At 54.2% G+C, this 24,548-nt stretch overlaps 9 protein-coding genes across 9 annotated transcripts; 5 read left to right on the top strand and 4 right to left on the bottom strand.

The window, feature by feature from the left end:
* Window positions 1-42: 42 nt before the first annotated feature.
* P170DRAFT_461563 (putative DRAP deaminase) lies at window positions 43-693 on the top strand (the record flags this gene model as incomplete). Its single annotated transcript, XM_024852046.1, has 1 exon — window positions 43-693. The coding sequence occupies one exon, from the start codon at window positions 43-45 to the stop codon at window positions 691-693; it is 651 nt and encodes a 216-aa protein (XP_024711078.1).
* A 422-nt stretch (window positions 694-1,115) lies between these two features.
* Window positions 1,116-3,383, top strand: P170DRAFT_343520 (uncharacterized protein; the record flags this gene model as incomplete). The annotated part of the gene is made up of 5 exons (XM_024843407.1): window positions 1,116-1,708; window positions 1,762-2,193; window positions 2,240-2,619; window positions 2,667-2,801; window positions 2,887-3,383. 5 exons carry the CDS (start codon window positions 1,116-1,118, stop codon window positions 3,381-3,383), a joined length of 2,037 nt encoding a protein of 678 aa, XP_024711079.1.
* Window positions 3,384-3,758: 375 nt separating this feature from the next.
* On the top strand, window positions 3,759-5,222 carry frdA (putative FAD dependent oxidoreductase; the record flags this gene model as incomplete). The annotated part of the gene is made up of 1 exon (XM_024850552.1): window positions 3,759-5,222. The coding sequence occupies one exon, from the start codon at window positions 3,759-3,761 to the stop codon at window positions 5,220-5,222; it is 1,464 nt and encodes a 487-aa protein (XP_024711080.1).
* Window positions 5,223-5,552: 330 nt separating this feature from the next.
* Window positions 5,553-7,306, top strand: P170DRAFT_343423 (glycoside hydrolase family 43 protein; the record flags this gene model as incomplete). Its single annotated transcript, XM_024843399.1, has 2 exons — window positions 5,553-7,128; window positions 7,179-7,306. The coding sequence occupies 2 exons, from the start codon at window positions 5,553-5,555 to the stop codon at window positions 7,304-7,306; spliced, it is 1,704 nt and encodes a 567-aa protein (XP_024711081.1).
* A 178-nt stretch (window positions 7,307-7,484) lies between these two features.
* Window positions 7,485-7,988, bottom strand: P170DRAFT_325524 (uncharacterized protein; the record flags this gene model as incomplete). The annotated part of the gene is made up of 1 exon (XM_024843341.1): window positions 7,485-7,988. A coding segment is annotated over one exon (504 nt), but the record flags the coding sequence as incomplete, so codon positions are not given.
* A 399-nt stretch (window positions 7,989-8,387) lies between these two features.
* On the bottom strand, window positions 8,388-14,120 carry csmB (putative chitin synthase). The gene is made up of 5 exons (XM_024848445.1): window positions 13,981-14,120; window positions 13,545-13,923; window positions 9,901-13,488; window positions 8,562-9,847; window positions 8,388-8,512 (listed from the first exon to the last, which is right to left on the bottom strand). The coding sequence occupies exons 2-5, from the start codon at window positions 13,841-13,843 to the stop codon at window positions 8,415-8,417; spliced, it is 5,271 nt and encodes a 1,756-aa protein (XP_024711083.1). The 5' UTR covers window positions 13,844-13,923; window positions 13,981-14,120; the 3' UTR covers window positions 8,388-8,414.
* Window positions 14,121-15,444: 1,324 nt separating this feature from the next.
* Window positions 15,445-16,295, bottom strand: P170DRAFT_49969 (uncharacterized protein). Its single transcript, XM_024854143.1, has one exon. The coding sequence runs from the start codon at window positions 16,229-16,231 to the stop codon at window positions 15,515-15,517; it is 717 nt and encodes a 238-aa protein (XP_024711084.1). The 5' UTR covers window positions 16,232-16,295; the 3' UTR covers window positions 15,445-15,514.
* Window positions 16,296-17,317: 1,022 nt separating this feature from the next.
* On the top strand, window positions 17,318-23,030 carry chsE (chitin synthase class Va; the record flags this gene model as incomplete). The annotated part of the gene is made up of 3 exons (XM_024843551.1): window positions 17,318-17,430; window positions 17,496-17,684; window positions 17,741-23,030. The coding sequence occupies 3 exons, from the start codon at window positions 17,318-17,320 to the stop codon at window positions 23,028-23,030; spliced, it is 5,592 nt and encodes a 1,863-aa protein (XP_024711085.1).
* Window positions 23,031-23,201: 171 nt separating this feature from the next.
* On the bottom strand, window positions 23,202-24,418 carry P170DRAFT_484905 (uncharacterized protein; the record flags this gene model as incomplete). The annotated part of the gene is made up of 2 exons (XM_024853918.1): window positions 23,202-24,289; window positions 24,341-24,418. The coding sequence occupies 2 exons, from the start codon at window positions 24,416-24,418 to the stop codon at window positions 23,417-23,419; spliced, it is 951 nt and encodes a 316-aa protein (XP_024711086.1). The 3' UTR covers window positions 23,202-23,416.
* Window positions 24,419-24,548: the final 130 nt, after the last annotated feature.

The following is a 24,548-nucleotide window of genomic DNA, read 5'->3' on the forward strand; positions in this document are numbered from 1 at the left end:
ATTCTTGCCTTACTTCCTACTTCTTGTACATATTTGATCACCATGAGCTCCCTCCACCGAAATTACATGCAACAATGCATCGGCCTCGCCGAAAAGTCCCCCCCGCGACCGACCAACTTCCGAGTCGGCGCCGTCCTCATATCCCGCAAAGACGGCGATCTGTGGGCGGAGGACGACCGCGTCCTCTCGACTGGTTACACCATGGAGCTGGATGGCAACACGCACGCAGAACAGTGCTGCCTATCCAATTACGCCGCCGCGCATTCGGTCCCAGATGACCGCGTGCACGAAGTCCTGCCCTCCGAACCGGGCCGCAAACTAGTCATGTACGTGACCATGGAGCCGTGCGCGAAACGACTGTCGGGGAACGCGCCCTGCGTGCAACGGATCATCCAGACGAAGGAGGGCGGGCGCAATGGCATCCAGAAGGTCTACTTTGGCGTGAAGGAGCCGGGCACCTTTGTCGGACAATCGGAGGGGTGTCAGCGGCTGACGGAGGCGGGGATTGAATGGCACGTCGTCCAGGGGTTCGAGAGGAGGATTTTAGAGGTGGCGGTGGCTGGACATGAGAATCGCGACGAGGAGGTCAAGTCGGCGTTGGATCAGGTCGAGACGAGACTGGATGACGTCAGTGACGACGAGCGCGAGAGACAGAGGCAGATGCCCCGGAATCCGAAGAAGCGAATGATGTAGGCCGTGACGAGAGTCGACGCCAGTGCCACTGTAACGTTGGGTAATCTACGGAGAAGGCATCAGACGCCAATGGTGCGATGAATCGACGCATTGATTGTGTTCCCTCGGGGCCACGCATGCCGTGCCAAAGTTGGACGCAACCCACCATGGTCGACTGAACACAGCATACCAACGCTCCAACGTATTCCAACGCCTGAATAATACAAATTCAGTCTTAGCCACAGTCTCCAAAGACATTCGAAGCTAGCGACGTGACTAAACACACCAGCAAGTAAAGGTGATAGCGATAAGAAGCTTATCGGTCATCAGATAAGATACCCCACAGTCGACTTTCCCGGCGGAAAGTCTTGTCCGCCGGGAAAAACATTCATATACCTGAGGTCCAGCAGCAGTCTGGAGGCCCGGCTGGCACAATTGATGCAATGCAGGACCAACGCCGCCCCTATCGCTCCCACAAGGTGCCCGCCTGCGATCGATGTCGCCGATTCAAGCGGCGCTGCACCGGCGGGACTCCAGATCGGCCTTGCGTGCTGTGCAACCTGCAGGACGTGCCCTGTCTCATCTCAGCCAGCCCCAAAGCCCAGACCGGAGCTCGTCGCTCGGCTAAGCGTGAACTGCGACGGGCTCAGTCTAAACCTGGCACGTCTCACGCCAACACGATTGGCAATGCTGCTGCACCGTCGCCGGCAGAAGACGTCGGACGGGAGAGCATCGGAACCGATTATCATGGCTCACCGGGCCAGGATCGCGCCAAAGTCGAGCTATCAATGGTTGCGAGTCCGGTCATCTCGGAGGATATCCAGATCCTGGAACGTTATATGTCTTCGAAGGCAACTAGCTCCGTGTCCGCCTCGGTCGAGGGAAGTCTCTCTCACGCGGCGGCTGCCAATCCAATGGTGTATATGAAAGTTCCCCGACGGAGAGAGGGACTTGCCATGTCAGAGAATCCGGGGAAACAGCAGAAGGAGATTCTACAGCAGATTATCAAACCGTATGCAGACGAATTGGTCAGACTGTAAGTAAAATAGCAGGCTGGTATATATGCACCACTAACGAAGCAGGGAAAAGGTACTTCGATGAGATTCACCCTGCCTTTCCAATCCTGGACCGTCAATCATTTCTGGAGCTGTATAGAAGTGGAGACAAGCTGTCTCCGGCGCTGACTTGCGAATTCTTTGCCCTGTCGCTGATCCTATGGCAACACTCGCCGACTCTTAAGCAATTCCCCAAGCCCGACTCGCGGTTTATCTGGAATCTCGCCGTGGAGGCCTTGCAGCAGGACTTCCTTGCACCTGGGCTGTCCACCATCTTTACCGTTGTCCTGGACATGATGGGCCGGCCCGTCTACTCCGTCCTGGGGAATACTATCAACAACGGCAGAGCGGTTACGCTGGCGCAGACGTTAGGGCTGAATCGTGATCCGACCAAATGGAAAAGACCGGCCAGTGAAAAGGCCCTGCGTATTAGGTTATGGTGGGCCGTCGTTATCCACGATCGATGGTGAGTTAATTCCCTGTTATACGCGTTCGTTTCTAACCCATTACAGGTCCAGCTTTGCCCATGGCATACCCCCGATTATCACCAAAGGCCAACACGACGTGCCCGTCCCTCTCCCTCTCGATATCCTCTCCGACGCAGATAAATCCGAAAAGCACGCCCGGGCTGCCGTATGCTTTATGCGTCTCTGCACCTTGACCAATATCCTCGGCGATGTCCTTCCGCTTGCGTATCATCTTGACGTGGACCAGAAACAAATCTGGCGACAAATCCGCCGATTGGAACTGGAGCTCTGCGAATGGGAGGATAATTTGCCCGGGTATCTTCAACCCACCGGCACCGACCAACCCCGGCCATCGGGATCGAGCAGTCTGCGACTTGGCTACCTTTCCGTCCGGCTGCTGCTCAACCGCATCGCTTTACACGTAAGTCTCTCCCCCCCGGTGTATTGAACTAAGCTAAGAGCCAAAAGGCAGCAACGCTATCCTCCGAAATCGACCGCTCCGAAAGCACCCGCTACCACCTGTCTCAGCTGCGCCGGTCCGCCCACGACATCGTCGAATACGTCTGCTCCTTGACGACGGCCCAGCTGCAAGAGTTCTGGCTCCCTTGTATGCATCCAGCCCCATCTCCACTAACAGACAACCTTTTACATCTAAAACCCAAAAGCAAGTCTAACAAGTCTAACGCATCCAGACACCGCCCACCACCTCATCCTCACCGTCATCATCCTCCTGCGCTGCACCGTCGAATCCACCGACAAAGCGATCGTCACGTCCTGCCGATCGAGTCTCTCGCGCCTGTGGACGAAACTCCACGACGCCGCCGAGCACGACGGCTGGGATCTCGCGAGCATCTGCATCAGCCAGTGCGATGAGTCGGTGTCCAAGATCCTGCAGAATGCATCTGACACGCGGGGCGTTCCGAAGGAGCAATACGTCGAGCCGCGGTCGCTGGAAGATCCGCAGGGTTCGGCGCCGGTGGATGCGTCGGTAGGGCTGGCGAGTGGCAGCGGTAGTGGTAATGGCATTGGCAATGGGCTGTCTGCGGATCTGTTGCCGGATATCCTGCCGTTCGCGAATCCGGATATCTCGTTCGATAACCAGTGGGATGTCGGGCCTTGGTATGGGCTGGGGTGGATGGATATCGATAATCTTTCGTATGAGGCGGTGAATCAGGGGTTGTTTATGTGATCAGCTGTGTATATCTATACAGATCGATTACGGAGTATTCCATCACCGTCAAGGCTGGTGTCCTACTAGGCGAGATCAGGATCCGTCTGCGTGAGCGACTCATCCTGCAGATTAAGTAAAAGGACTAAGCTCGAGTAAATAAAAACATACCCCAAGGGTCGCTCATTCCATAAAGTCATGGCGTACGTAATTCATGGCTCACGCCAAAAAGTGAGCTGATCTGCGGTCGTACAACCGATCGTATGATCCGTCTACACCCTATATGTCAACCACAACACCACCAACAAACTAAGTGACAATATACAATCTACCATTTTCAACCTACACCACACCCGAAACCAAGAACAAAACCAACCCAACCCAACCCCTTAAAAAATGACCCCCACAGCAATCATAGTCATCGGCTCCGGCCTCGCAGGCCTAACCACCACCGCGCACCTCCTCACGCACCGCATCCCCGTCCTCCTGCTCGAACGATGCCCCAAACCCGGCGGAAACAGCATCAAAGCCTCCAGCGGCATCAACGGCGCCCCGACGGCGTTCCAGCCCCCTGGGTCTGACTCCGTGGGGTCGTTCTACGCTGACACGGTGGCGTCCGCGGGAGAGGTGTTTCTGTCTGCGACGGGGGCGGAGAAATCTCGTCGGGAAGGTCTGGTTACGACGCTGACGGAGAGGTCGGCCGAGGGAGTGTCCTGGTTGAGTGAGATGGGGGTGGATTTGTCTCGTGTGGCGAGACTTGGGGGACATAGTGTTGCGAGGACGCATCGGGGAGGGGGGAAGGGGACGCCGGGGTATGAGATTGTGAAGGCGCTGCTGGGGAAGGTGGAAGGGGATGAGAGGTTCAAGATGGAGACGGGACGCAGGGTGACGAGGATCCTGCGCGAGACAGATGGCGCGGTGAATGGGGTCGAGTATACGACTGTCGACGAGGGCAATGAGACGGTGGAGCGGGCGTATGGCCCCGTGGTGGTGGCGACGGGGGGCTTTGCGGGCGATGCGCGCGGTCTGTTGGCGACGTATCGGCCGGATCTGGCGGGGATTCCGTCGACGAATGAGCCTCGTGAGGGCACGCAGCCGCTGCTGCAGGCGGTTGGGGCGGCGATGGTGGATATGGACTGCGTGCAGGTGCATCCGACGGGGTTTGTGGACGCGGCGCAGGCGGAGGCGACGGTGAAGATCCTGGCGGCAGAGGCGCTGCGGGGGGAGGGGGGTATTTTGGTGCTGGGGGATGGGAGGAGGTTTGTGAATGAGCTGGAGACGAGGGAGAAGGTGACGGGGGAAGTGATGCGGCAGGCGGAGCGGTTGTCGACGACGGCGACGCAGTGGGATACGAAGCTGGTGCTGGACGAGGGAGCTGCGGCGGCGCTGGAGTCGCATCTGGGGTTTTATATGTGGAAGAAGCTGATCGAAAAGACGACAGTGGGCGAGCTGATGGCGGAGATGCCGGCGTTGGAGAGCACGTTGCGCGAGTATGTGGACGTGGTATCGGGCAGGGAGAAGGATCGCTTTGGCCGCGAGTCGTTTGGGAACTGGACGCTGGCCGAGGTGAAGCCCGAGTCGGTGGTCTACGTGGGCAAAGTGACGCCGGTGGTGCATTTCACCATGGGAGGCGCCGTCATCAACGAGCGCAGTCAGGTTTTGGACGAGCAGGGCCGTCCGATCCCTGGTCTCTGGGCGGCGGGCGAGATCACCGGAGGACTGCACGGTCAGAATCGCCTGGGAGGATCGTCGCTGCTGGAGTGTGTCGTCTTCGGCCGCATCGCCGGAGATGAAGCCGTCGCCTTCTATCGGGGGTTGCAGGGTGAGGGATCTACGTGTGCAGGACACGACGATCTATAGATCGATTGACAGAATGATATGTCCATGGATCATTGAGAGCCATCCGACTAGGTAGAATATCCGGGGATATGCACTCTCGGCTGAAATACTCTCTATCTCATTACGAGTACGAATGATGCTGAAGATGATTCACGGGTAAACCCCGGATTCCCCGCAGATCGTCCATTTATCCTGAAGCCATTTAGCCGGCTTCATTTCTGTGAATATCCCTGTAGATGAAAGGACTCTCTGCCATCCCCTCAATTAACCCCCCCGCATTAATATCGACAGCCCGGTATAAAATGCCTTCATTCCCCCCAATGCCTGATGGTCCATTCTCGTCCAACGAATATGTATATACTTCTAGCCCTATCCCTCCTGGCCATGGCAGCCTCCAGCCTGTCTCACCCTGTGAAGGACGCCCCCTACACCAACCCCATCCTGGGCGGCTGGCACTCCGACCCATCGTGCATCTACGTCGCCGACCACGACACCTCCTTCTGCGTGACCTCCACCTTCATCGCCTTCCCCGGTCTCCCCATCTACGCCTCCAAGGACCTCCAGAACTGGAAACACGTCAGCAACGTCTTCAACCGGCCCAGCCAGATCCCCTCCCTCGCCGACACCGTCGGCCAGCAGGGCGGCATCTACGCGCCCACGCTCCGCTACCACGGTGGGAAGTTCTACCTCGTCGTCTCGTTCCTCGGCCCCGAGACCATCGGCCTCGTCTTCACCTCCACCAACCCCTTCGATGACAACTCGTGGTCCGAACCCATCCAGTTCCCCGTCCTCGGCATCGACCCGGACCTCTTCTGGGACGACGACGGGACCCTCTATGTTACATCCTCGGACAACGGCATCCGCTCATACTCCCTGGACCTGAACACGGGAACCACCGGCCCCGTATCCACCCTCTGGAACGGCACGGGCGGCGTCTACCCCGAGGGTCCGCACCTCTACCGCAAAGACGGCTACTACTACCTCATGATCGCGGAGGGCGGCACCGAGCTGGGCCACGCCGAGACCATGGCGCGGTCCAAGCACCGCACCGGGCCCTGGGAGCCCTGTCCGTCGAACCCGCTGCTCTCGAACAAGGGCACGACTCAGTACTTCCAGACCGTGGGGCACGCGGACCTGTTCCAGGACGGGGCCGGGAACTGGTGGGCGGCGGCGCTGAGTACGCGGTCTGGACCTGACTGGGCGAACTATCCCATGGGGCGAGAGACGGTGTTGGTCCCGGCGACGTGGGACGAGGGGGAGTGGCCGGTTCTGCAGCCTGTGAGGGGCAGGATGCGAGGGCCCTTGCCGCGGGCAGATCGGGGTGGGTTGGAGGGGAAAGGGAGAGGTGTGTTTGCGGGGAGTCCGGATAGAGTGGATTTCAGGCCGGGGGAGTCTCTGCCCGCGCATTTTCTGTATTGGCGGTTTCCGAAGGACGGGATGTTCAGTGTCTCGCCGAGAGGGCATCCGAATACCCTGCGCGTGAACCCGTCGTTCCATAATCTGACGGGTGGCGAGGACTGGAAGGCCTCGGATGGGATCAGTCTGGTTATGCGGCGGCAGACGGATACGTTGTTCACGTATGGCGTCGACGTGGAGTTTGCGCCGAAGGTCGACGACGAGGAGGCTGGGGTGACGCTGTTCCTGACGCAGGATCAGCATGTGGATCTGGGGATTGTGCTGCTGCGGACAGAGGGTAAGACGTCGCTGTCGTTCCGGTTCCGGGCTACTGGGAAGGGGAATTTCAAGGGGACGCTGGAGACGGAGGTTGTCCCTGTTCCGAGGGAGTGGAAGCATGAATCTATCAGGTTGGAGATCCAGGCTGTGAGCGATACGAAGTATACGTTCTCGGCGGCAGCTGGGGAGAAGAGGAAGGTCATTGGGAGTGTGGATTCGTTGGTGGTGAGTGGGGATACGGGGAGGTTTACAGGTGAGTCTTTACTCTTTAGCGTATTTTCAGGGATTGTGCTAATGGTGCAGGTACTCTGGTCGGGGCGTATGCGACGAGTAATGGGGGAAAGGGGACGACGCCGGCGTACTTCAGTAAATGGCGGTACCAGGGACAGGGCCAGAAGATCGATCATGATGTGATCGTACGTGCAGATTAGGAGGACAGGTAAGTATAAGGTGACTGATGCAATCATGAATGAAGTTGATATAAGAGCTATACGGACATATTTATGGTCACCAAATCATCGAATATAGTCAGTCCCAGTAAACAGATTGATAAGTAAAGATTAGTTACAACCGAACTGCCAGGATTCGAGAAAAAGCAATAAAGATAAATCACCACCACAACCACCCCTTCCCTTTCCCCTTCCCCTTCTTCCCACCATCCACATCCTTCCCATCTCCATCTGCATCCCCATTCCCTCCCCTCTCTCCCCCCTCATCCTCCCTCCCCTCCTCCTGCATCGCATTCTCCTTCTCCTCCGCCAACCTCACCGTCTCCTCCACAACCAACAAATCCCTCTCAATCAACTCCGCCCAATTCTGCACGTCCCCGATCTCCTTGAGCCCGTCGCGCGCCTGATCCGCCACCTTCGCCCACCCGTCGTTCTGCTTCCGCAGCGCCTCCGTCGTCCGCTGCAGCTCGGTCTCCTGTCGCGAGAGCGCGGACGCGTTGGCGTGTAGCGTGCGCGCGCGGTCGCGGATCTGCGTCTCGTGGTTTTCGCCCACCGAGCGCAGCGTCGCGGTGAATGCGGTTTTGGCTTCGAGGGTTTCTTTGCTTTGGTTTGAGGGTTCGGGGGAGGGTTGGTGTTGGTGTTGGGGTTCTTGGGTTGCGGGGGGTTGGAGGGGGTGGAGGTGGGGAGGGAGGAGGATGAGGGGATGGGGTCGGTGTCTGTGGTTGTTGGGTAGGAACTTGGGATGGAAGACATGTTGAGATGAATATAGATGGTGTGAGATAAGATGATGAAAGATGGATGGATGAAGGCTTATATATTCGGGATCAGATGACCCCGCGCTAATGCATCGCATCTTCTGTACTCTACTTCTACTTCTACTCAGTAATTCTACTCAGTAATTCTACTCAGTACTCTACTTCTACATACATGAATCCAGTCAATCTCTTACACTATTACATTCGTAACGCTAGATGCTGCTCCTATCCCGCAACGCCATGCATGCCCCAGCACTCTCCAGCTGCTCTCGGGCGCAAATAGATGTATTAAATGTCGCTGTGCACGCAAAAAATAAGAAAAAAAAAAAAATACACTACATACTGGCCAGCTCTTGGTCAATCTGCCGATCCAGGAACGCCCGCTTGTCGCCCGTCAACGTCGTCTGGAGTCGCTGCTCGACCAGTGCTCGAACTATCAAATATTAGTACTCGATCGAACCCTCTAATCGCAGGCTACTTACCTTGCTTCTTCGTCACCGTGTCCAAATCCACCTCCGCCAAACACCCCCGGATCGCCTCCGTGATCGTCATCTCGTCAGGCCCGCCGGTGCTGCCGCGGAAGTCAAACGCGCTCTGCGGCCGCGACTGGAACCCGCCGACCGGGCTGCGAGAGTTGGGCCGAGCAGTCAAGAGGTTGTCCGTGCTCTGCATCAATCCCACGCTGTGTCGGTTCGTGCTCATGCCGCTCTCGTGGAACTGACTGAGATTGCCCATCGACTGTCGCGGCGTGTGCTGTCCCTGCAGCGGCATGTCGGTGTATCGGCTGAAGCTGGACATGTGCGAGCTGCGGTTGCCCGGGATGTTGCCGCCGAACGGAGCCGGCGACTGCGGCGGCATGTAGGGGTTGCCGCTGCGGCCCTGTCCGTGGAATCCCGTCAGGATCGTCGACGCCGGCTTGACGGACGAGTAGTTGGAGTGCATGTCATCCATCTCCATGGCCATGTCGTCCATGTACCGGCCGCCATACACCTTCTCCTGGCTCATGCTGTAGTCTCCACGGCGGCCCGGCAGGTTGTTGGCGAGAGCGTAGTCGTCCCAGCGCTGCAGCGGAATGCTGCGCGGGTCAAACACCTCGTCCTCCACCGCGACCACCCGCTTGGATCCCTTCTCCCCGATAACCACACGCGTGTTTCCCCAACTGAAATCGTCCTGCTTCCAGAACGAGTACAGCGGCAGAATGAAGTTGTACACCGGGTAGGCACAGATGTAGATGATCATCCATCCAATGTGCTGCCACTGTCGCTTCAGGATGAAAATGATGGCCTGGAGACCATACACACCGGCCAGAATACAGATGGAAATCAGCGGCAACGGGCCGGTGTGACTGGCCACACGGTAGATCAGGTATCCCAGGTAGACGCAGGTCGCCGGAAGAATCACCGTTCCGATCAGATCGACCAGCACGACGAAACGCATACTGAAACAGCAGAAACCGCAGAGATCACTCAGAGCTGCCAACTCCACCAGGTTATGGATGGTCGAGTTGATCCACCGACGTCGCTGCGAGAGCAGCACACTCCACGTCTCGGGCACCGCAGTACTGGCATAGGCATCCGGAATGAACTTGTACGACATGGTCGGGAAGTGCTTCGTCATCAACGTAGTCAACCAACGATCTTCTCCCAGGGAGAGCAGGTTCTTCTTGTGCAGGGTGTCCACATTGATATCAGCATACTCTTGGACCAGTTTATCTGCCACGATCAGAGGGCGACCCTTGTCCGCAGTCCGGAGACGATACATGCAGAAACTAGATAAATTAGTGGAATGTTATCGGATCGGGGTGTTTGTAGTAAGACTCACCATCCAGGAAGACAGGTCACACTGCCAAATAGAGATTCGAATGCCTTGGAAAGGTGGTGAGAGATATAGTACTCGTACACTTGAATCATCGTCCACCAACTGCGGTTCTCGTTCTGTAGACTGGTCTCACCGCAGATACCAGCAATGCGGGCATCGTTGGCACAGGCAGCAACTAAACGGTTGAGGGAATCTTCTCGAACACTGGTATCGGCATCCACCATGAGACAGTACTCGTACAGCTCGGGGTCAACACCGATCACGTTGTTGATCTGATGGAAGATCTCCAGTTCGAGAGGCGACATCGGAGCGCGGTGGTGCACGCGGTTGAGGAAACTGAGCAGCTGGATCTGAGAGTCACGCTTACCCCGGTTGCCGGGCTTGGATTTGCTCTGCTCGGACTCCTTTCCAACCTTGACCACGACGACGTACGGCACGACGTTACCCTCGTACTCGTACAGGCCGGAGTAGACCTTGCCGTAGTTCAGTTGATCACTTCCCTGTCCAATAGACTTGAACGGCAGCGCAGGGGGATCGATCTTGGGGTCAACTCCAAGGATGTCCAGCACGATCTTAGGCGTGGGTCGGTCGTTACCGCCACCAACAATCATACCGTCACAGATCACGTAGATGAGCTTCCTCTTGTTGTCATACTGAAGAGCCGTCAAAGAGTCAAGACCTTGGCGCAGCGCATCCTCACCCTCCGTGTAGGCGGGCACAAGGCAGATGACGAACTTGTCCTGCGGGGCGGGACGACGCTTGGTTCCAAGCTGGAGTGCAGCCAAGAATTTGACTAGAATGACAGCACAGATCAAGCAGGTAAATGCCAGCAGAATCCAGTTGTTGACTGTGCACTTCGGCTCGTCACGGAAGTCCGTGATTCCCTTTTTAAAGACATAATCAAGACACTTTTGAGCATCCTGTGCATCGTTCGACGTTGGCCATTTGCTTGTGACATCCTCACCAGCATTGTTTTTGAACAACTCCGTAATGCTGCTTGGGAGGAAGCTGTAATCGTCGCCGTTGTTCATCCGCTTCAAGGTGTAGAAGTAGTCGGTCAAATCGTAGATGGTCTTGTCCTTGATCACCCAGTAACGCGAATCGGAATCGGCTTGCTTAGAAACCACGCTCTTCTTCCACACCAGGTCTCCCTTGTAGTACTCCTTGATCTTCGGCAAGAACCTCTTCTCATACCAGGTGATGCTGTGCAACTTGGTGTCTGGGTCTGGCTGGTTTCGAGGACCGCAGTCATGTTTGGCATTGGCATACTGGACGGCATCGGTCTTGTTGTACTGCAGAGTGATCGACTCATCGGTGACGAAAGGATCGCAGAAACGGGTCAGCGGAGGGGGGAAATACGGATCCATTATCTGTCCCATGAACGGCTCCATGTTCGACGACGTAGTTTCAATGTTGGAATCACTGTGCTGCTGTTTCGCGAATTTGCTGATATCGTAGACCTTGCCGTGAATACTGACGTAAAAGTCGTTGCTGCCTTGATGATAGCCCAGTTCTTTCTCGTTCCAGGCCTTGTCCTTGTTCGGGCAGAGCAGATCACCGAAAGCCATGATATAGAAGCAGACAACTGCGTTGAAAAGGAGAATGAGGAAAACGAGCACCAACTTCTCTCGCCATGCCATACGCACATCAGGGCGTTTCATTCGGCCAATATACTTGAGGGCAGGGGAGGGGATCCAAAACGTCATAGCCCAGACAAACCCGACCCAGACACGTCGACCCAAGGTCATCTCCTGGTTCTCAATATGATGCGGCTGGCCGATCTCGGGGTCCATTTCGCCGTTATAGTACGGGTTGTCCCATTTCTTTTCATCTCCCTTGGAGCCCAATCCGTAGTCACCGCCCATGTTGAGGGTTTGCGGCACGCTGGGTGCAATCGACTTGGCACCCCCGCCAACACTGGGAGCGAGCATGCTTTGTCGTTGCAGAAGATTGTCCCGGCTTCCGAGCAGGCTGGTCGACTCGGCCATGGGGGTGTTTCCATATGAGGGAACCCCAGCGTCGAGCATACTGGATCCGTACATGAAAGGATTCACCGCCGGCGACTCGTCGGGCTTCATGTCGAGCATGGTTTCGGCTTCCCACCACGCGTTTTCTCTCATCCAGATTCGTTGATGGCCGACCACCGCGTCGCCGTTGGTCCATCCTCTTTCGAGGATCCAGTTCTCGACGCCATCCTTACCCTCTGCGCAACCAAGTCGGGCATATCGGCCGATGAACTCATCCACGTCGAAATCGGCCGTGAAGTCGAGCTGCTTGAGACGCCGGTTGGCCCATTCGCTCAGTCGCCACTCGCGGATCTGACGCGACACCGCGCCCGCCGCCCAGGCCGCAGAAGCGGGCATGGAAGCCAAGGCTTCGGGCAATTCATCAGTTGGGTGGATGGAAATGTGATGCCAAACACGACTGCTGCCGAGAACGGTCGCAAGGTCGAAACGGCCCCTCTGGCCGACCGTGATTCCCTCGGATTCCACGGGGAGGAGAAGCTGACGGAGAAAAGCGTCTGCCTCAACCTCAAGACTCACTTTCTCCAATACTTCCTGTCGCTTGTCAACGTCGTATTCGCGTTCGCGCCAGGCGACCCCCGTTGTGATCCCGAGATCCGCTTCGACCTGAGACACGGCCGCAGTCGTCTCGTTTACCACAGCATGTCCGACAAAAGGTGTCGGAACTCCGTCCTCTTTCATTTCCGCGTTGATCCCCAGTTCATCATCAAAAACCCCTCTCATGGCTACCGCCTTACCGAGAGCAGGCCTGGGGATATCGACAACAGTGATGCTTACGGTGTCATCGTCGGCAGCATGACCCGAACCACTGCTGCTGGGGTCATTTTCGTGGATGGACTGGATCTCATTCGCAATGGCCTCGTTGGCTTTGCCGATCACCCAATCAACCAAAGCCTCGTAGACACCGGTGATAAGGAATCCTCGGTCGTCGGTCGAGCATTTGTGAAGAAGAACTTCAGGATCCAGTCCCAGCAAGCCCCCAACATCCTCGCAAGCTTCCTCAAGGTCTTCCTGATCAACCAAGAAGCCCACGGCGTTGCCGAGCTTGAGCAGACCGGCAAGCACCGAAAGCAGGCCACGCTGAGCGGCGCCCTTAATTCCAATCGCCTTCAGCGCAGCGCGGAAGTCCTCGGCAGAGGCAGCATCGTCCGCGGTGGGAAGGTATGAAGGAGGGGAGTAAGTGCCCGATTTACTGAGCAACGCATACGCGGAGGGTTCCTTCAAATCCAGGAACTCCCGCTCCGCCGGCGTCGACGCCGCCGTCAAAAGATAATAAAATACATCGAACGCACGGTACCCCGGCTCCGAGGGGATGTCGAGGAAGCCCTTCTGAACATTGATGCCCGATGTCGAAAGCGCCAACGAGAGCCCCGTGATATCGCCCTTCAGAGTCAGAGTGTAGCACGCGGAGAAAGCGGAGTATAGAGAGTAGGACGGATTAAAGGAAGTTACAGCGGAGAAAAAGGGTCGCAAAGCGGCGAGAGCGGTAAACGTGATGCTGGGCGTGGAGAGAGGCAATGCGGTGAGGAACGGCTCCAGAAGAGACGGAGTCGATTGGTGAGTCGAGCTGGAGGTTGTTTGTCAGTACACAAAGCGACACCGGACGAATCCCCCAATACGAACCTTAGGACGATGCAGCCATCCTCTGCTCTTCTCCTCGCATGTTCCCATGCTCGAACGGGCAATTCCCGATCAATGATGCCACCCTCGTGACCCTCCGGACTTGGCTGAGTCGCAGTAACCCAGGTATTGACCGCCAGACTGGTACCTGCGTCGAGCTGATACGACTGTCCGGAGTTGTAATATGCGTGCAACGCATTCAACAGCGTCGTTGTTGACATCTGAGCGCCTGACTGGGGGGCAGGACGGGCGCCCGACAAGCCAGCCGAATGGCTGGAGTAGACTGAGTAGCGATTCGACATGGTGTGATTTCGTCACGCAACGCAACAAATTAAACGACCGTGATGGCAAGGTGCCCTCCCGGTGATGGGAATTCAACCTGCTGGAAAAACACAATGAGTATGCAGATTGGGTGGGGGTCAGAGGTGAGGTTGTTCACAGTTCAAAGTTGACGGTCGAAGAATCGATGCATCCGAACTATCGTTTTCTTTCTCGCTTTGACCAGGTCGGACCTTAAACCCTTCTCGAAGAGGAAAGTGGGATGATGTTCGAGATGCGGAATGGAAGAGCGGTCGCCTTCACGGGCCTGGTTGGAATCTCGTTGGACGGGGAGGAAGCGAGTGGCAGGAATGTGGGCGAAAGTAGCGAGCGCGAGGTCGAGGCGATTGCTGCAAATAGGGTGGGATTATCCCAGAGCGAGCGACAGACGAGAATAATCAAATTAATACGGGGAGATTGGTTGATAAACCAAAAAACGAAAGAAGATGGTAGGGAGGCAGGATGAAAAATCCAAAAGCACAGCTCCAGCGATCACAACAGAAAGAAAAAGCACAGCAAAAACCAAAACAACGGAGGCTGACGATTGCCGGGTGGATGATAGTCAGGAAAAGAAGAGGCGAGCGACTCAGTCTTTGGCGGCATCCAATCCCCAGTAGCTTAACTGCTTGGGGTTTAGAACCGGCCAGGACACGCCCGTACGAAAATTACCGGGGCGGCCGTTTTGGAAAAAGTCCCTTTGTCTGGCGGCGGTATGGAGGATCCGTGCTACGACGGCCACTCCCTCGGCCGGACTTAACTGCGATTTGATTGAGACCCGAACTGATTAGGAATAGCCAGAACCTACTACATTAGCTCTCCACTAGCCGGGCTGGACTAGTGGATTTACAAAGAGTTCAGAATATTCGGTCTGTAGGCCGGAGTAGGAGTAAGTTCTTGCCAGTTGTATCAGATATAGCAAGCCACCGCAGTCTTAATAAATGCTGTAAATTTCGACCGACTGGTTCGAATCCGGGACATAAATTGTATACGAAGTAAATTTGCTCCGTTTGTTTGTTTGCCTTTTTTTTTTTTTTTTTTTTTTTTTTTTCTGGTGGCTGTATGAACCTGTCAGGTGGCGCACATCAAACCTTTCGGGCCAGCCAATCAGCGCAGCCAACCCGGTCAGATCCATGGCCCTAGACCCTGGCCGACCCTATAATTGGCACACTTTGTCTCACCCGCACTAACCCAAACCCTCCATAACACATTTTCTCGTCAACGGGACAGCTCTTGTCTCAGTCCACAGCAAGTCACCCCCCAACTTGCCACCATGTCAAGATTTACCGCGTTGCTGTTGGTGGTGTTCTTCTTTAATGCACTTCTATTTCCGGAGTCTCTAAGAATGGAAGTTGTCATATGGTTAGTGGCCAGTAATGCAATATGTATGCATCCTTCTGCGTTGGCCTCCCCTTTGATGTGGTTATTTTTAATTCTTCGCCCTTCCCCTAGCAGGGTCTGGCCGGGTTCTATGAATGTCGTTCTGCAGAACATGGCCCGTACAGGACATGGCATGGATAGCGTCGTGTAAATTTCAACTGAGGTTTTTTTTTTTTTTTTTTTTTTTTTTTAATATATATATAATTACCTATTATGTATTATGTAGTACGGAGACAACCTGATAGGTAGGTACCTGTGTCGCACGGAGTAGGAGTCTTCTAAATGCGTTGGGACCCCGAACATTGGCGCTCTTGCCACCTGTTGGGTTTTCTATCTGAACGGACGGGCGAGTCGATCGCATGGAAAGAAATCCAACTGCATTCCACCGCCTTCCAGGGTGGATGAGAATGAAATGGAATGGAAGCACCTCCCACTGATAACCGCCCCCCACTTGGAGAGCCCCTAGTTTCAGGCCTTTCCCGTTCGGACGTCACAGATCGAATGATCGGGTCCACCGCCGCAAATTCTCTCCTCCAGTCCTCCCCCTTCGAGTCGTCTGGTTCCCCCTCAAATCGCTCCCTCCTGCTCGATATGGTGTTTCCGACGTCGGGGCGACGCAATCGATCTTCAACGTACTTATGACATGTCCCGCGTAGGAAGGGACACCGTGTTGCCTCTTGGGCACGACCCTTGTTCGTACGGAATAGGTTCATAGGTACATCATTCGTAACTTCATAAAGATGGAATGGGAAGGATGACTCTCTCCTTGATAGGGGCTCCCGGTAGTCATTCGAACCGTCCCGAGTAAGCATTTGCCATTTATATGGACCTCCTCGCGACGTACGGACAATACGGTGACCCCCCTGAGGGGATCGATTAAGGCCGACTATTTCGAATCTGCGCAAGTGGCGTTGAATGATTGACATAAAATTGGCGGAATCGGTTCGTCCATTGGTCAGCAATTCCCGTCTCGCAGGCGGTATTTTAAATCCCATTCTTTTATCTGAGACGGGCCCTCGGGAGGTAATTTTGGTTTCACTTGGGGCATCACAAGCAACGGGGCTATTAATAAATGTAAACGGAGGATGGACGGTTCGACCGACCGGGAGAGACGATCCCCACTCCGGTGGAGGTCCTCGGTTGCCCAAACCTCATGACGAATGATCCCCCCGTTTCAATCTACGTCGTACGGGATACTGATATTAACCCCTGCACTCACAATCCGCTGGTTGCCATCCCGAAATTCAATTCGAGTGGGTGACTGCAGCAACTGCAGCAGCTGCAATGCAGAGCAGCGTAAACAGAGACGACCGGATTTCGCGCTGGACTGGGTGTACCTCAGGTACCTTTGGGGTACATCCATGGACGGGTTGGCCGCCCATTGATACCGCCCGCTCGGAAAGATCCAGGAACTAGTAATTTGCAAAGCGGTCAATACCGAACCACGGCACTGCCCACCCGTGCAATACACACTTACCCGGTCGGGAAAGCAGAGCGTCTTTTTGCCCCGGAGCTGCCATTCATCTCTTGTTGTTGTGTCTCCTCTGCGAACTTTCTTTTTTCCATTTCCTCCCATCATCTTCCCATCCTCGTCGTCGTCTTCATCTTTTGCGTGTTGTCTGTTCTGCTTGTACTTTAATGATTACAGCGTCAACTCTCGTTTAACTCGACCTAATCTCTGTACACGATCGCTTTACCGTTAATTTAGATCCACACGCCCCCATCGTCTCTCGCTTTTTGTCTTTTTTTCCGGGACTTTGGCTGTTTCAAATCACATCGATCCGCTCAGTCCTCAGGTAATCAGTTGTTATCTACGGCAATTTCCCTGTTCGACGATCAGCTCGCCTATCCCCTCGTCGTGCAAGCAATGTTCTCGTCGCCCCTCGGCTGCTAGGAATTCCCCGTCCAACATTCGCAGCCCGAACCACCGCATTCCCAAATCCGAAAGTAGTCTGCCGTCAGTCACATTATCTGTTGATTCTGTCCGGTTCCAGGTCATCTTCATTCGAGGGCGGTCGCAACCCGATTCCTGAACCTCCTGGGAAATCCCCTGTGTCGAGGGCTTCGACACCACCAGCAAGATGGTGGGACACTCACCGGCGGGAACGACCCCGACCCACGCGCAGTCTTCGCTGCCTTCTTTGCCGTCGCATTTGCAGTCGGACACGCATTTGACGGCGCATCTTGCCAGCCGGTATGCTTCCTATCTTGCTTTTCAGATACAAGATAAATAACTGACTGGGCTTTTTTTTTGTGCAGATTCCATGTCGGATTGCCCACTGCTCGCCTGTCTTCGCAAGGATTGATCAGCTTTAATACATACACTTCGTCGTCGAAAGGTCCCGATGGCGCCAAAGAGGGTAGTGCCATGGGCGAGGTCGAGGACCTCGCTCGGCGTGCCTTCACCCGTCTTGGAACTCGCGGCGAGAACCAGGCAATTGTTTTTCTGTAAGTGTTGATGGTCGACATCTCTATTTGACTTAGATGGGACTAATTTCCTCCAGAGGAGAGAGTGGATCAGGAAAAACTACGATTCGTGCCCACGCGCTGTCGGCGTTCCTTTCGTTTTCATCGACTCCCTTGTCGTCGAAACTGTCATACGCAGCTTTTGTCTTCGACACTCTGACCACCACCAAATCCCTGACAACGCCAACCGCATCGAAGGCCGGCCTTTTCCTGGAATTACAATATGATGGATCGACCTCCGTCAATCCTACCTTGATTGGTGGTAAGATTATCGACCACAGGCTCGAACGGAGTCGTATTGCCTCGGTTCCTACCGGCGAGCGAAGTTTCCATGCGCTCTACTATCTCCTGGCCGGCACAAGCGCCGCGGAGAAGGGTCATCTGGGGTTTGACAGTCCCGTGCATGTTTCCACGGGCAACAAACTCTCGTCGCCGTCCATAGGCCACAAACGATGGAGATACCTGGGTCATCCAACGCAGCTGAAGGTGGGCATCAACGATGCCGATGGATTCCAGCATTTTAAGACGGCTCTGCGGAAATTAGAGTTCCCTAGGAGCGAAATCGCCGAAATCTGTCAGCTCCTTGCCGCGATCCTGCACATTGGACAGTTGGACTTCATCAGCGGACAGGCCACCACTACCTCTGCCGAGGAATCTGGCGGGTATTCTCACGAAGGTGGCGAAACCGTCACGATGGTGAAAAATAAGGATGTGCTGTCGATTGTCGCTGCGTTCTTAGGTCTTGGTGTCGAGGAGCTTGAAAACAGCTTTGGATACCGAACGAAGACGATCCACCGAGAGCGAGTGACGGTGATGCTCGACCCGAAAGGAGCTCGTCAGAACGCGGATGAGCTCGCACGCACTATCTACGCTCTCATGGTCGCCTATGTTATTGAGACCGTCAACCAGAGGATTTGCGCCGCCGAGGACAGCGTTTCTAACACCGTCTCCATCGTTGACTTCCCCGGATTTGCCCAAGCCTGTTCTACAGGTTCCACCCTGGATCAGCTTCTTAGCAACGCGGCCACCGAGTCGTTGTACAACTTCTGCCTGCAATCCTTCTTCGACGGCAAGGCCGATATGCTGGAACGCGAGGAAGTCGTCGTGCCTGCAACAAGTTACTTTGACAACACCGATGCCGTGCGCGGCTTGCTGAAGCAAGGTAACGGGCTTCTCAGCATCCTCGACGATCAGACGAAGCGCGGAAGGACCGACGCCCAGTTTTGCGAGTCTCTGCGGAAGCGATTCGAGAACAAAAACCCGGCCATTACGGTCAGCGCCTCCAATGGAACCGGTTATGTCTCCCAGGGAGCACGCTCGGCTTTTACTGTGAAGCATTTTGCAGGTGAGGTCGATTATTCTGCCGACGGTTTGATCGAAGAGAACGGTGAAGTCGTTTCGGGCGATCTCATGAACCTCATGAGATCCACCAGAAGTGATTTCGTGAGAGAACTCTTTGGTCAAGAGGCGCTGCAGACAGTGACACACCCGAAGGAGAAAACCGCCATCATGCAGGCGCAGGTGAGCTCGAAGCCAATGCGAATGCCAAGTATGGCAAGGCGAAAGACGAGTCCCGCCGCTCGACTGGCATTCGATGCACCCGTTGCCGAAGAGCAGGACGATTACGCGAGCCAAGTTGGCAGCACTAAGAATTCCAAGGGTAATCGGAAGAGCACAATGCTTGCCCATGGTATGCAGGGTGCCGCGGGCCAGTTCCTTTCCTCGCTTGATATTGTCAACAAATGTCTCAGCTCGGCCAACGTCAACCCGTACTTCATCTTCTGTTTGAAGCCAAATGACCGCCGAATTGCCAACCAGTTCGATAGCAAATGTGTGCGCGCACAGGTGCAGACATTTGGCATCGCTGAGATCAGCCAACGTCTCAGAAATGCGGACTTCAGCGTTTTCCTTCCCTTTGCGGAATTCCTTGGTTTGGCTGAGATCGGTAACGTCGTGGTTGGAAGCGATAAGGAGAAGTCCGAGGTTGTCTTGGATGAGAAGCGGTGGCCCGGAAACGAAGCTCGAGTTGGCAGCACGGGTGTTTTCCTTAGCGAACGCTGCTGGGCAGATCTTGCAAAGGTTGGAGAGCGCGTCGTTCCTGTTTATCCCGCCGAGGGATCAGATGAGGGCGGCGATGGATTGCTCCATCCTCGGACAGCTGGCTACACGGACTCCAAAGTTCGCCTTCTCAATCCGGCCGACCAGTCGCCCGGCACCTATATTTACGGCGATGACAACAAACAGGGATACTTCGGTAGCCGCGATCTGGATGGACGCTCCGACGCTGGCGGTTCTGCCTTCAATTCGGGCGACATGTTCCGCAATTTGGAAACCAGGGAGCAAATGCTGGAAAAAGGAAATGAGAAAAAAATGGAGGAGGTTGATGAGACGCCTGTCTCCGGCAGCCGCAAGCGCTGGATGGCGATCGTCTATTTCCTTACCTTCTATATACCCGACTGGTCAATCAAGGTTTTCGGCCGGATGAAACGGAAGGATGTGCGGATCGCCTGGCGCGAAAAATTCGCTATCAACTTGATCATCTGGTTCAGCTGTGCTCTCGCTATTTTCATCGTCGTCGGTTTCCCCGGTCTGATCTGCCCCACACAGCATGTCTATTCAGCTGAGGAGTTACAATCGCACGATGGCAAAGATGGTCATAGTTCTTTCATTGCTATTCGCGGAGTGGTCTTGGACCTGGACAAATTCATGCCCTCTCATTATCCCGATATCGTGCCGCAGTCAGCATTGAAAAAGTATGCGGGTGTCGACGCGACTGGTCTCTTCCCGGTGCAAGTGTCAGCTCTCTGCCAGGGCAAGTCTGGCAAGGTTGACCCGACGGTGCTCCTGGATTACAAGCCGACCAACGTGTCTGGCTCGGCCACCACGATCAGCACTGGCGACGCCAACGCCAAGTACCATGATTTCCGCCATTTCACGAACGACTCGCGTCCAGATTGGTTCTACGAACAGATGCTGATGCTGAAGTCGAATTACAAAAAGGGGTACATTGGCTACAGTCAGCAGTATTTGAATACCTTGGCCGACAAGAAGTCGAAATCGATCGGAAGCATCAACGGCAAGATCTACGATTTGACGGACTATGTTGCTGGAGGTCGAAGAACGCAGGCTCCTGCCGGTGAAGAGGTTCCGTCTGGTGTTGACCGTGACTTTATGGACCCCCAGGTGGTGCAGCTGTTCCAGCAACTGTCTGGTAAGGACATCACGAAATACTGGGAGAACCTTAACATCAACGACGGTCTCCGGAGCCGGATGCAGCTCTGCCTGGACAATCTCTTCTTCGTCGGCCATGTCGATACCCGTAATTCGCCTCAGTGTCAGTTCTCGAACTATTTCCTCCTCGCCATTTCGATCTTTATTTGTGTGGTCGTTCTCTCCAAGTTTTTGGCGGCGCTTCAATTCGGCAAGAAGAATATTCCGGAGAACCTTGATAAGTTCATCATCTGTCAGGTCCCCGCTTATACTGAAGATGAGGAGTCTCTTCGTCGTGCTATCGACTCCATGGCTCGCATGCAATATGACGATAAGCGCAAGCTCTTGCTCGTCGTCTGTGATGGTATGATTATTGGTCAAGGTAACGACCGTCCTACTCCTCGAATCGTCTTGGACATTCTAGGTGTTCCCGAGTCAGTGGACCCTGAACCGCTCAGCTGCGAGGGTTTGGGCGAAGGCTTGAAACAACACAACATGGCCAAGATTTATTCTGGTCTGTATGAAGTGCAGGGTCACATCGTTCCTTTCCTGGTTGTCGTCAAGGTCGGAAAACCCTCGGAAGTATCGCGCCCTGGTAACCGAGGAAAACGAGACTCCCAGATGGTTTTCATGCGATTCTTGAACCGCATCCATTACAACCTGCCCATGAGTCCGATGGAATTGGAGATGCATCATCAGATACGCAACGTCATAGGTGTCAATCCGACATTCTACGAATTCATCCTACAGGTCGATGCCGATACGGTCGTTGCTCCTGATGCAGCTACTCGAATGGTGGCACCGTTCCTGGCCGATACTCGCATCATTGGTGTCTGTGGAGAAACGGCGTTGACCAACGCGAAGACGTCCGCGGTGACCATGATCCAGGTCTACGAATACTACATTTCCCACAACCTCATCAAGGCCTTTGAGAGTCTGTTCGGTTCCGTCACATGTATGCCCGGTTGTTTCTCCATGTACCGCATTCGTTCCGCCGAAGCCGCGAAGCCGCTCTTCGTTAGCCACGAGATTGTAGATGCCTACTCCGAGATTCGCGTCGATACACTTCACATGAAGAATCTGCTGCACCTGGGTGAGGATCGTTATCTAACGACCCTTCTCTTGAAACATCATCCCAAGTACAAGACCAAGTTCATCTTCAGTGCCAGAGCCTGGACTATTGCTCCCGAGAGTTGGGCTGTGTTCTTGTCGCAACGTCGTCGGTGGATCAACTCTACGGTCCACAACCTGATTGAGTTGATTCCCCTTCAGCAACTTTGCGGTTTCTGCTGTTTCAGTATGCGATTCATCGTGTTTGTTGATCTTCTTTCTACCGTCATCCAGCCCGTCACCCTTGCCTACATCATCTATCTCATTGTCTGGCTTATTCGGGACACATCGACTATCCCATACACCTCTTTCGTTCTGCTCGCAGCCATCTATGGCCTACAGGCCCTCATCTTCATTCTCCGCCGGAAATGGGAGATGATTGGTTGGATGATCATCTACATTCTCGCCATGCCTGTATTTTCCCTGGCTCTTCCGCTGTACTCTTTCTGGAACATGGACGACTTCTCGTGGGGTAACACTCGTGTCATCACTGGAGAAGCGGGTCGCCAAGTCGTTATCTCAGACGAGGGCAAATTCGACCCTGCATCCATCCCCAAGAAGAAGTGGGAGGAATACCAGGCGGAATTGTGGGAAGCGCAAACATCTCGGGACGACCGATCCGAGATCTCTGGTATCTCCTATGGCACCAAGTCGTATCACCCGGGACAATCCGAGTATGGGTTCCCTGGTGCTCGACCTGTCTCGCATCTTGAGCTTCCTCATCATGGATCGCGGATGTCGTTGGCCCCTTCGGAGATGATGAGCCGACACATGGACATGGAGATGGAGGACCTCAGTCACTTGCCGCCCGATGATGCTATTCTCGCCGAAATCCGCGATATCCTCCGATCGGCGGATTTGATGACCGTGACGAAGAAGAGCATCAAGGTAGAATTGGAGAGACGTTTCGGTATGAGCCTGGACGCAAAGCGCCCGTATATCAACTCAGGTAAGACTTCATTGCTCCGATGTTTCACTTGTCTCATTACTAACTCAATCTTTTTTTAGCCACCGAAGCCGTTCTCTCTGGCGCACTTTAATTTGCTGGCCCATTTCCACCTGCCATGAGTTCAATCTCCAGGCAAAAAAGAAGAAAAAAGAAAGAAAGAAGGACCTGCAAAAGATGTTTTTACCAACGACTTCATCGACTTCCCGCTGTCTCACAATGTCAACTCACCGGGTCCTCTTTCTATTTGCATTGCATATATGCCTTTGCTTTGGTTTAAATTCAATGGATTGAGCATAGGAAGGATCGAGCATGGAGTTGTATATTATGATGTTTTTCTTGTCTATTTCATTTCCTTGGGACATACATGTTTGAGCGTTGACGTTGCGCTGTTAAATATTTCCTTTAGATAATATCATTCACTTTCATATATATCCCTACTAGCGAGTCAGGCAACAGAATCGTCACCAGGATCACACCTCTCATGCTGGCTAGTGAGTAATTGGTGAGCCTCGTCTTTCACATTCTCCATACTCCCGTATTCGCCATGCCAGCATTTCTTAATTATCCTCCCCCATAGAATATCGTCAACATTTGGGAATGAGTCTGGTTCAGGCCAACACAGGTCAGGGTTCTCGGGGCTAAAGAAATAGTATTTATGGACATGCCAGGATGGAATAGAGTAAAGAACCCAACTAAGATGCAGTATTTCAATCTGAACATTCAAGTCATTTTCATTAGCAGAAGCCATATCGATATCAAGGGGTAATAAAATAGATTGTCCGAAGTCTGCAAGTTTAAGCTGCCCATCCGGGATTAAGATATTGCGGAGCGCAATATCATCCACGAGTACCTTATGAGAGTGGATATAGGCAAAAGTCTTGATCAGACTTAACATCCAGCTGATTTTCAAGGAATTCTCGCATTCCGGATAGGTTTCTAGATGGGACTCAAGATCTCCTTGGGCAAGGGCTAGCTCAATCCCATACTGGGATATTTGAAAATACGGAATAATCCCCGTATAGCTGCCCAGGCGTTCAAAGACTTGGATCTCATTCGCCAGAGTTTGTTGATTTATTTCGTTCATGTACTCCACATCCTCGCGATCTGGGAGGTATCCGAGTTTATATTGCTTAGCTTTCTTAACAGCACGGTCTTCCCCCAGCTTAAGAATAATCCCAGTCATGCCATTTCCAATTACTGGGATACCAATATAAGGATCCTGGGGAAATGGAGAAGGTTGAGCATTGAGAGATGATCCAGGTCCCGTTTCATTCGTTCGAAAGGGGTGGGGATCATCGAGCGGTAATTCTGCAACGTTCTAGAAGAATAGCTTAGCAAGAGAAGACAAAGGGAACTTCATCACGCTTACCTTCGACTTATCCGACTCCTGGGTTGTGGGAGGCCAAATGATATCACAGAGCCAGGTGCGGATGACGGAGAGTACCATGATTGTTACTGGCGAGTGTGGAGGAGAGGAGAAACGGCGGGAAACAAGTTGGGGAAGTCAATCTTCAGCCGACTGCCCAGCCATCCACCGCCTGCTGTCTGGGCCGAGGGTTTGTTGGCTACATTTGCCG

This window comes from Aspergillus steynii (assembly GCF_002849105.1).
Source record: "Aspergillus steynii IBT 23096 chromosome Unknown P170scaffold_1, whole genome shotgun sequence".
Lineage (NCBI taxonomy): Eukaryota > Fungi > Ascomycota > Eurotiomycetes > Eurotiales > Aspergillaceae > Aspergillus > Aspergillus steynii.